The sequence below is a fragment of the Biomphalaria glabrata genome, chromosome 7 (assembly GCF_947242115.1).
Source record: "Biomphalaria glabrata chromosome 7, xgBioGlab47.1, whole genome shotgun sequence".
Taxonomy (NCBI): Eukaryota; Metazoa; Mollusca; class Gastropoda; family Planorbidae; genus Biomphalaria; species Biomphalaria glabrata.
The window spans coordinates 32,646,163-32,658,206 of NC_074717.1; the positions used below are offsets into that span (position 1 = coordinate 32,646,163).

At 32.1% G+C, this 12,044-nt stretch overlaps 1 protein-coding gene across 4 annotated transcripts in view; it reads right to left on the minus strand.

Annotated features, from left to right (window-relative positions):
- Positions 1 to 125: 125 nt before the first annotated feature.
- The window catches only part of LOC106069388 (kelch-like protein 9), a 40,105-nt gene continuing 28,186 nt past the window's right edge, over positions 126 to 12,044 (minus strand). For all 4 annotated transcript variants that reach the window (XM_056035346.1, XM_056035347.1, XM_056035343.1 and 1 more), the window contains 8 exons: positions 10,479 to 10,666; positions 8,512 to 8,727; positions 7,356 to 7,502; positions 6,338 to 6,553; positions 5,891 to 6,228; positions 5,346 to 5,519; positions 4,567 to 4,738; positions 126 to 3,873 (listed from right to left, as the gene is read on the minus strand). In XM_056035346.1, the coding sequence (XP_055891321.1) occupies positions 3,535 to 3,873; positions 4,567 to 4,738; positions 5,346 to 5,519; positions 5,891 to 6,228; positions 6,338 to 6,553; positions 7,356 to 7,502; positions 8,512 to 8,727; positions 10,479 to 10,666 (1,790 nt within the window). In that variant the 3' untranslated portion in view covers positions 126 to 3,534. The remainder of the gene's footprint in view (positions 3,874 to 4,566; positions 4,739 to 5,345; positions 5,520 to 5,890; positions 6,229 to 6,337; positions 6,554 to 7,355; positions 7,503 to 8,511; positions 8,728 to 10,478; positions 10,667 to 12,044) is intronic.

Consider the following 12,044-nt stretch of genomic DNA (forward strand, 5'->3'; position numbering starts at 1 on the left):
TCGTGTGCCTTTACTATTTTTTATATTAAAAACTATTTTTTCAATGTTTTATAATTGGATAATGAATGTAAACAAATGTAGTCATTATTATTGCTAATTTGTTGGAATAAATATAACAGGAAGACTTTCAAAGTTTTAACACAAACTTGGACACTATTTTATTGCAGGAACATTTCAGATGAACATCCTAAACCAGTCAAAAGGTTAAAATAATGAATTCAAATAGAACAGCTAAACACAAAAGTTTCTATTACTTCAATACAAGAACTATATTCATGAAGATGCCCCCATGGAAGTTTGAACACACTTGTTGATAGTGAAAAAGTTTTTTTTTTAATTCTATGACCCAGAGGATAGAAAAGAAAAAAATTTGCTGTAACCCTTCCATCTCCTATATATTTAGTAAATTTAGTAAAAGTAAAACAGTTGTTGCCCTGGTTAAAAAGACTAACTCTGACTTGTAGTCACTAACATTCATCAGTGTTTGCACTAAGTTTCAACAAAACTAAATGACAGGAAGTACAAATGAAACAACCAATTTTAAAAAATGTATATTTAAAAAAAAATGCCATTTTCATAGAACAACTTCCCTTAAATTAATTTGTGTACATTATTCACTTTTTTTGTAGATTACATTCTAAATTAACAAATTTAATAACATGACATTGGAATAAGAACCTATGTTACATGTTGACATTGGAATCAAGGGAGGTGTTAGCTTATGAGACAATGAACAACCATTATTTACAAATCTATCTACAGAGACAAGTCTAGCAGAATAAACAGAGAAACTTTATACAAACCAAATGGAATCTTCAGTCAATCTTCTTACAGATCTTCTTAGCTTTTCAATGACATTCTTTCAAAACCAAAAAAAAGGAGGATAATGTTTTAACCATATCAATGTGTTGCAGCAGTCAATCCTGTTACTGAGATTTTGACTGTATGAAGTCATTGATTTTCCTGGCTGATTCTGACATGTTCCATGCTTAAATGGCTCTTGGGATGAAGTGGGATATCTAATAGGTACTAGTGGACATTAACACAGCTTCACAACAGACTGGTTAAAGTACATTTTGTCAAACAATTATTTCATTTACTGGTAGCTATTAGCCATCAAAATGAATAAGGTCTACTTCTTTACCTACTGTAGAAATTAAATTTTGTTGTTAAAACTGAAATAACTCAATATGTGTTTGTTAGTCATCATATGTATACTTATTTCATTTTTAAAACAGCTCTTTCAGCAGGTTACTGACAAAAGGATAAAATCTGAATATAAAAGATATGATCAAATAAAGGTAAGGATATGGGTGGCAATTACATGTGACATGTTCATTCATTAAACTATCATAGCAGTATGTGACTCTTTTTTCATACAAATTGTTTTTTTTCATGGAGTTTTCCAAACAATTTCAAAGTTTTAAATTACGTACACTAGAATGTTGAAACAATATACAAGCAACAATTATATCACATGTAGGTGCAGAGATTCTTTGTACTCATAAACTGAAAATCTAAAACACAAAAAGCCACTGATTTTGTTAGGAAATAAAACAAAGCAGATCATTGTCCACTGTCTTAATACTAACCAAATGAAAATAGATGGCCCTGTAAGAGACGGATGTTCTTAAGAACATAAACTTTGTATCTCTGTCCAGTGCAATGCATTAATTGCAAAAAGTAAAGCCTGGTCAGCATAAACAATTGACCAATTCCCAAAGCTCCACTAGTGATAGAAACTTATTAACATACATTTGAAATGAACATAATTGGGATTGGTAAAGTGATAATAACATAATGATAGAAGGATGCAGTTGTAGGTGGCAGAATTAATTAAAAAAAAAATAAATTAAGGAGTTTACATCTGGGGATACTCAGGATACAAAGCAAGAATAAAAGCAAACAGTAATTTTATACAGATAACCACACAACAGTATGTCACATATGTTGATGCATTGCTTTGGTAGGGTAGGAGAGTAATGATATTCTGATAGCTTTTTACAAAAGTAGAAAACACTTCTTGATTAGGAGACAAGAGATGGGAATGATAATAAGACAAAGTTTGAAATAACATTAAGAGAAAACTAATAGTCACTTGAAAAAACGAAAAACATGCATATATGTAACCCTGCCGGACCAAGTAAAACAAAGGACGTTTGGGCCACGAGGCCTTCATCAGCTACAAAACAAACAAAAAATACAAAACAATTAACACAAAATAGTCTTAAGTTAACTTATGAAGGCCTCGTGGCCCAAATGTCCTTTGTTTTACTTGGTCCGGCAGGGTTACATATATGCATGTTTTTCGTATTTTCTATACAGTCGTTTACCCCTGCAGCAGTAAATCTTTGTTTTTTTTGAGTCTTTCACTTGAAAAAAGTAGAATATTTTAAATATATAGAATCAATAATAATTCCATAAATGACCTTAATGCAGTATTTAAAAAAAAAAAAAGTTGAAAGAGAGCTGGCATTATATAGCACTTGTCACATCAAGAGAAACTAGTTTCCATTCACATCCAGCAAAGCTATCCTAAGAGAAGCCAGTTTCCATTCATATCTAGCAAAGCTATCTCAAGAGAAACCAGTCGCCATTCACATCAAGCAAAGTTATTTCAAGAGAAACCAGTTTCCATTCACATCAAGCAAAGTTATCTCAAGAGAAACCAGTTTCCATTCACATCAAGCAAAGCTATCTCAAGAGAAACCAGTTTCCATTCACATCAAGCAAAGCTATCTCAAGAGAAACCAGTTGCCATTCACATCAAGCAAAGCTATCTCAAGAGAAACCAGTTTCCATTCACATCAAGCAAAGTTATCTCAAGAGAAACCAGTTGCCATTCACATCAAGCAAAGTTATCTCAAGAGAAACTAGTTGCCATTCATGTCAATGAAGCTATCTCAAGAGAAACCAGTTGCCATTCACATCAAGCAAAGCTATCTCAAGAGAAACTAGTTTCCATTCATGTCAATGAAGCTATCGCAAGAGAAACTAGTAGCCATGTATGCATGTAAGACATGCAGAAAAATTGATGATGACTGACACAAAGAAAATGGTAACATTCACAGTCACACACAAAAAGAGGATCCATTCAGGGAAAGAAATAAAACAGTGAATTCTGTACAAGTCAGCTTGAAAAAGGTAAAAAAAAAAAAAAGTTGACCTAAGTTAATTTACTGGCATAACCCAACAGGCAGACTACAACCAGAATATTTTTTTTAGATAAGACCATTTCTAACACACACACATTCAAAATGCTGAGGAAATGGTACTTTTAAAATAATATTAAAAGCTTTGAAACCAATATAAAAAAAAACAACATTATATTGTAGTACATCTGATTAAAGTCACTCATACAAGTTCTCTTTGAAAAGTCCAGCTGTTAGCAACTCAGTTGCTTGTAAATACAAACATTTATGGGTAGTACACAACTATAGTAACACATAGTTTAGCTTTGATTTTATATTTGAAAAAAAAATTAAAATTCATGAATAATTTAAACAAATACTAAAGAGACTTGAACATCCATAGTCAGATTGGCCCAGTGGCGGAAAGAAAGTGGGGCAGTGTGAGAATGCAGCATGCCCTTCCATAGACCCTTGTTGGAAACCTGTCAACAATCGTCATGGTGTCTTTAGCAGGATCATAATCCTGAAGCAGGTCTGAGTAGTAGTGCTCACCATTGATTCCACCTACAATGTAAATTTTGTTGTTCAGGGTAGATGCCCCAGCTTCCCTGATGTTGCATGTCGTCTTACAGTTAGACCACTGATCAGTATCTGGGTCGTAGTACTCCATGGCAATAATAGGAACAGGAAATCCATAGCTATCTTCTATGTTGCCTCCAATAACATACAGCTTTTTTTGTACCTCAAAAGAAAAAAACAAAATCTGAAAATTATACATTAAGATGTATCTAGTGTAAAACAAACAGTTTTTAAAGAGAGTGGTTGCATACTGGCAAAAAAATCATCTTTCAAAGCCTTGAGTTCAATTCTTAGTGAAGGCATGATTTTAATTTCAGGATTTTAGTGCATAATAAGTCTTACCCAGTTAGAGATCTAATTGGTATAAAATTGTTCAGCTCTGAAATAATGGACTTTGCCTTTATTTTCAAGTAAATCAAAAGTAATGAATGTTAGAAAAAGGTAATTAGTTATTCAAATCACACAATTATAAATTGTTCCAAAGCCAAATTATGAATCTAACTTGCACTTTCTAAGTTTAATAATAAAAAAAAAAAGCAAAGGAAGACAAAAAGGTACATCATGAATAGAGATGCTGAAATGTAGAGTCACTTTAGATGGGCCAGAAAAACAAAATGCCAACAAAAAATTCACCTTTAAAGCCAGAATTATGGTGTAAATGTTATTGAATACAAAAAAAAATTATATTTTAATTTCAGATACTAATCTTCAAAGAAGCAATAATTGTGGCCTAACAGTATTTAGAAATACAGAAAGTTGACTTAAAGAATCCATTACCTAACAGTTTTAAATTCATACATGAAGAGCTTCATACGCCCTCAAAATAAAAATAACAAGTTATTGAGACTTCCTTTACCTCCATCATGACATGGTTGCATCGACCATTCAGCATAGCAGCTTTCTCTTCCCACACATTAGTGGCAGGAGAAAAACAACTCATGTTGCTGGCACACCCTGAGAACCTCTGACCACCTGATATGTAGATTTTATCTGCGCACAGTGCCCCAGCATGGCCATAACAAGAATGGCTGTAAAGATTTAAAAAAAAAAAAAAGAAGTATGTGATTTGATTTTAAACAATGATACAGCAAGTCTTTCAAAGTTAGCATTATGCCAAATCAACCCTTCTGATCCTATCAAATACTTTCTCTGCTGAACTGCTGTCTTTCTTTCCAGCGACAGTTCAAGATTGGCAGACATACCAGAAGTGCTTAAAGATAGCAAAAAACAACAACAAAAAAAAAACAGTATAAATAAAGAACTAGTCAGCAGAACACTTTGTTTGGCCCTAAGAAAAATATTATACTTTCATCATCTTGATAAAGGTTGTAATGCCAACAACAAAAAAAAATGTTAAGACTTTGTTAGCATTGGGAGTTTTCACAATAAATGTCAAGGGCGCTATATTAAAAGATCATTGCTGGCAACTAAATATTACAAATAAATTAGAGGCTTAGAAATTAAATTCTACGGTTGCTAAAAAAACAACAACAAAAAAGCAAACAAATAATTAATTAAAAACCTTTTAAAATACATAACCTATCAACATTTCTTAAATTCTGTACACTGATGAACCAAATAGCAACGACAATTTCTAACAAGATTTATACCATGACTGCATGTGTGTTAACTCACCTTATAGATGCACACATGTCCCATTCTTCTGTGGCTACAGTGTAACACTCTACTGTACACATCACCATGTTTTCATCCTGGCCACCAACAGCATACAACTTTCCATTGTAAGCAACCACAACAAAATCTTTCCTAGCTTCATTCATGGATGTAAGTTCATACCAGGAATCAAATCTGAAAAGTTCAAATAGTTCTTTCAAAGAAAATTCCTGCTTTTTCCCCCCTTATAAGCTGTTATTATTTTTATAGGAATCTGAATAGAATTCAGGCTTGTTTAGATCTCCATGAAACCACAATAAAAAATCATTCTTTTGGTTCTAATTATTTTTTTAACAAGTCAGATATGTCAAACTTTGAATCTGTGATTCTACTAATATTGCTCTTTTCAAATCTCTTTTTCTAACAACAAAATTATTAAAGCAAAAAATATTCTTGTATAAACCTCTTGATAGTAAGTGAAACCAACTTGCTTTTGATTAACTTCTTAAAAAGGGATTAGTAAAGGAGCCATTGTTTCACTATCTACATGGAAATTAGAGACTAACCTGGGGTCATATCTAAAGCAACGTGCAGTTGCAATTTCATTGTTTTCTGTGCTGTCATATTTTCCACCACAGGCATACATGAAATTGTCTAATACTGCAACACTGGGGTTAAACAGCGGAATGGGAGAGTCCCGTAAGAACCCATGGTGCTTGTTGTGAAAAGTGTAGCACTCCAGGTTCTGGGAGTGTGACATAACAATGCTCAGATGGTTGGACCGAACCTGGGTGCGGGGTGTCTGAAGCATAGGCTGTTTGCCAGTCACTATGTGATAGTCCTTGGCTTCTGTAAGTAGATCACTGCATTCAATGTTTGTGCGCATCATTTCAACCTTGCTGACCTGGACATCAAAGAGAAGAAAAATTATTGACTGTAAACTTAGGCTACTACCAAAGTGAATTCCTTTAAACTCAGTAAAATCATTTCTGAAAAAAATGAAAATCTCTTACTTTCTCTACCAGCTCTTCCCCAGCCAGTAGTGGCAGCCGGATGTTCTTCATAAGCTTTGGCAGATGCTTCAGCCTTTCTGCTTTGTTGTGATCTATCCACAGCAGAACTTTGGTGAACAGCTGATACTCTGAGGGCACCTTCAAGCTGTTATCTTTCAACATTGTGGCTAACTGTTTGTGAGTCAACTTGGTAAACTGTTCAGAGGAGCTCACTACCTGTAATGTTATTGCAATGTCCAGAAAATGAGAACCTATCAACTTATTAAGATAATACTGTTTAAAAGAATGAGATATACATTCTGAAAGACACAAAATTATTCTTCAAAAATGTCAGGAGTAATAATAATTTATAAAGTACTGTTAACAAAGATTGTCTGAGAGGCAATATGGTTTTCAAAGTGTAGCCCCAAATTGTAACATGTAGCACCTAGTATGTTATACAAAATAAAATAAAATAAAATGTATATTTACTTAATTTATTTTTAATTACTAGCAGTAAAGTACCAGAACATATCAACTATACTTCTAAGTCTACAAATTGTTCTTTTAGATAAGTTTGACAAGCTCCTGTGTGGCTTTAAATTCTGTTGCAATCTTTTGGTCTTTTTAAAAGGCTTGGTGCTACTAGCAAGGGAGAAAGTGAGAAGCTATTATAATACTTATGAGACTGACCTCAGAATGAGTGAGACTTTATAGATGGTAAAGAATAGAGAGAAATGGTCAATAAGACATTTGCATCGTTTGGACCAAGGCACTGAAGAATATATATATATATATATATATATATATATATGTAAAAGTTTGTATTTTCACACAGACACACATACTAACTAATGTATATGTAAAATTATAATTAGTATTTTGTGTATAGTACATTTTTCATTTTATTTATTAACAACCCATATTAGACACATTTCTACTATTCCAGATTTAAATATTAATCTATAGTAGACCCTGAGAAGTGCAATATGTGTAACAATTAAAAAAAAACAAAAACAAAGAAAGCAAAGAGACAAACCTCAAAATTGTCCATCATATACTGTAATGCTTTAGTCTGAGTTGAACTGAGAGAGTACATCTGGGCTAGGTTTAGGATATCAGTACAGTTGTATATCGTCAAAGCCATTTCCAAATATTTACTGCACAGCTCCACAGCAACACTCACCTAGAAATTAAACATTCAAAGCTTTATCCACAATAATTTAGCAGCATGCTAATCGAGTAATTATCAACAAATGTGAGATACTTCAATAAAAAAAAGGATTAACAAAATGTATTTGTACACAATTATTCATGCAAGTTGAATATACATAGCAGACAACTTTTATCAGTCAGTATAAAATAACTTTGAAGGAGTGCGTGATAAACTCCAAATAATATGTATCCCTTCAAATCAGGTTTGCAATAATAAGTCAATAAGTAACTTTGGAGTATATTAGTAGTTGGTTTGTTATTGTTTTATTCTTTTGGACTATGTGCCTTTAGACAAAATAAACCTTGACAGTACAACTAGAATGCTGAGATCATTTCAGAATTATTCTAAATCAGGGTTAACAATCAAATCTATTTAAAAAAACGTCAATTTTTGTTAATTAAAAAGAAAACAAAAACATTACACAGGAACCTAAATTAAAATGATAATATGAATTTTAAAATATTTCGAATGTACTATACAATTCATTCAAAAATAGTTATTGCTCACAGCACAATGATTCAAAATAGTAAAACAACATAAAAAGTACAGAATGTATTCAAACTGAAACCATTATTTAATAACTGAATTGATATAAGTGACTCACTCTATTTCTACTTTCATTAATTATCTCCTGCAGAATCATCTCATGTGAGGTAAACAGCTCTTTTCAAATAGATTTCTTTGGCATTTCCTTCACCAGCTTAGCATGTACATTATTTACATATTTGGACTAATTATCTTGCATAAGAGTTGTTTTTAGTTTTACTAAAGATTTTGATGTGATCCACATCATCTCTCTGTAGTGAACTCCATGCTGGAAACTACGGGCTCTTGATGTTTATAGCGCATTTGGGATTCACAAGAAACATAAAGGGAATTGAATAATTTAATAGTTCTATGCTACACTGAGAGTTAAATGTACATTATATAATAATGCTGCATTTCAATTGTATCGACTGGCTTCACTGGAGCCACCAACCTGTAAATGAGAGGCAGCAGAAAGCACTTCCTCCACATTGTCTGTTGTTAGCTCAAGCCTTCCAGTGTAGGCAAAGTCTACCACCACTTTCAGACCTCCAGCAGTAACACCTTTTAACACCACCACCTGTTCACGGCTTTCCTTCATGAACCCAGTCAGCATCACCCGAAAGTAATCGCTGCATGCTGCCATGACCACTCTGTGAACTGGAATGCTCTGTGAAATAAAAGTATTGTTACTCATGGGTATTTTACAAAACTATTTTAGAATGTGTACAAAACAGCAAACAGCTATTTCTCATAGTACACATCTAAGAACTAAAAGAGTTTTCATTCAGTGTTTCCTCATTTTCATAGCAGACAAATGATTTTACAGATATAACTATAAAACATAGAGATAAACATTTTGAGTACCAGGTAGATCACTAAAAAATCATTTGTAGAAATAACTAAATCATTAAATCTTTTTGCTTGAAAAAAAGTAGTTAAAATTCTTAGCATAAATATTTAATGAAAATTTGGAACTGAACTAAGCAATTAGTCCGATGAATCTCAGAGTAGTTGATTCCAATAAAAGAAATATATGCCTATATTTAATACTACTTATAATACTACAAAGGCATTGAGCTCAGTCATTAGTCCTAAGGCTCAGATGATTCTCAAGCAACTATGTATATATAACTATATAACTATACTATAAAGTATAAAGTAAGGCGTATGTATGTATGTATGTATGTGACTAATAAAAATCAAAACCGCTTGACCAATCTTGATAAAACATGGCAGGAATGTTCCTAGGGTACTAACTTAGACCGTAGTGTATGTATTGTTGCCCTAAAACAAACTTAAGACCCTAAAAAAAAAAATGTTGCCCGACTCTATTAAAGCTATAGTATTTATGGATCTAGGCCATGTTTACAATGTTGACATGAGAAAAGATCAAAAGGATTTAGATCTAGATCTAATTTTAAGAAATACACTTTGCGCATATAGTTTTTTACTTTGACACATGAAAATACAAAGGAAGGTCCATTGATTTCATTATATAATAAAATTAACCTTCAAATTTGTGCTTCAAAACCATTTTTTACATAAATTAGTTCCTTATATCTGTGACTACAGATTTCCTGACGAACATTCTTTCATTACACAATACCATGCCTAGGTCTAAAACTCTGATATTATATAACTTCTCTTCGCACAGATAGTTTTATACTTTAACACATGAACATACTAATTATAGTCCATTCATTTCATATTTTGATCAAATTAACATTCAAATTTGGTTTTCTAAAGCACTTTAATACATTCGTTCACTAAAGCTGTGAAGCCGAGTTGAGATAGGCCTATATTCATTCATGAATCGCGTACTAAAAATTATTTCGTTTAATTGTTTACTTTATAATCCCATTCATTTAACAAAGCTATCGCTCTTTTCGTTTTTAATAGATATGTATGTATCGGCTTCAGGTAAACCCATTTTCGCAAAACTAATTTTATTTTTGTAGCGAAAGAGAAAAAACTTGAAAGGATCATTAGCTAAGTTCAACATACATCTAAATCCAATCCACTAGATTAGTAAACAGAAACTTAGACCCACAGGCCGCAGGTAATGTCAGGCTAGTAATATATATATTATGCCTCATAAAAAAAAGTATTTTTATAGAAACATCAATTTCATAACAACAGTTTATTTTCATAATAAAATGTGTGTGGCATAACACAAACTATGTTCTCAACTCGGTTTTAAGTTTTTAGAATATGTGTGTTTTTATAAGACTAAAAAAAAAGTAGCATTGTCCTATTTCAAATCATGTTAAAAATTGGATTTTTAATAGAAGTACAAAAACTAATAAGGGCTTTTTTAAAATTCGGAGCTGGTTAAAAGAGGTAACATTTGATCAATAATATCAGATTTTATATTTCTAAATTATACATTTCTCAGTTAGTAATGAAACTACTGTATACCTGATCATCTGCTATTAAAGTATAGTCACACAATGTATTTGACTTGCGTAATTCCTGCAAGCCATGAAGCAATGCACAGCAATGATTCTCTGTAGAACATGGTATGTAACTGGACACAACTTTCTCACTGGAGCTTGTGGATGGACCAGGAGTGTCATCACTTTTGCATAATGAAAGCAGAGCCTCCGCTGTTAGAGAATAGATGCATACTTCATTACACAAAAAACTATTGCCGGACCATGTAAAGTATTAGACTAAACATAAGGAAAAAATATTTTAGTAGTTTAGATTAGACCTACACTGGTTCAACACAGTTACTTAATGGAGGGTGAATCTTTCATAACATAACCTTTATATTATTACTATTAGGACAGAAATTTGGCTAATCAGGAGAACATAAACATAAGAGAAAAAAAGCAAAGGATAGAAAATTACTAAGAGCTTTAATCCAAAAACCACAAGTTCAATTAAAAGGTGATGCCATGTTGTTATATTTTGTCGATCATGGTGCGTGGGTCCTAAGGCATGTGTACTGATATATGTGAATCCTCAGGCAAGGATCAGACTACTCAAACGTGTATAAAGGACAGTACATTACAGATATAGCAGACATTAAGTTTAATCAAATACAATAAATATAAATAGCATATATAGTATATGAAGATCTAGCCATATGCAGTGATGATATGCCAATGTATATACAAATATTTACAATAAAATATAATCCAAGTTTGAAAACAACTTTCTTTTTAAGTACCAAATTTCGTTAAGTCCAATCTAATATATCTAATGAGTGCAATCTAATACACACATCCGCTTTCTAGCAGGACTTCAAAGGTAACTCCTCTCAAAATAACTAAGTTAATAAAAGAATAATCTCTGGTGAACCAAGTTCTTCACTAAGCTCCAAAATATTAAATTTCACTTCCTCTCTCTAAAACCCAAGAGGTTTTACTTATGCTTCTAGCATGTATATGATTGCATGAATGCTATGACCCTAAATGTCATTACTAGGTTAACCATGACATAAGCCCTCTCCCCCAAAATCTTTTGTTACATGATACAATGGTCATGTATCATCCATAAGTAAGTGTGACATATTTACAAAAATAGATGTTGACTTTCCTATATCAATATGTATCAAATGTTATCACAATTAAATAAGTAGATATAATTATTTTTAGTATTATTCATTGGTATGGACATGTGTTTAACAAAAGAAATTTTTTTTTAAATTTCAACTGAAACATTTGTCAGTTGAGTTTTACAATATCAACATTTACATATATGTACAAATTGATTCAGGTGAAAAAGTAATAATAAATGTGAGAAATCAAAACATCATCCTCATATCATACTTGTAAAGTAAAGAAATTTAAAATGACATGTCAAGATGTTTAATTCGAGTGATATCCACAATCTTCACAAAGTTTCTCAAGTGGCGGACTCCAAAGGTAACTCATCTCAGAATAAGTTAATAAACGAATAATCTCTGGTGAACACATCTGCTCTTCACTGAGCTCCAAAAGTATATACTTAAAAAATACTATTTTAATATCCAATATC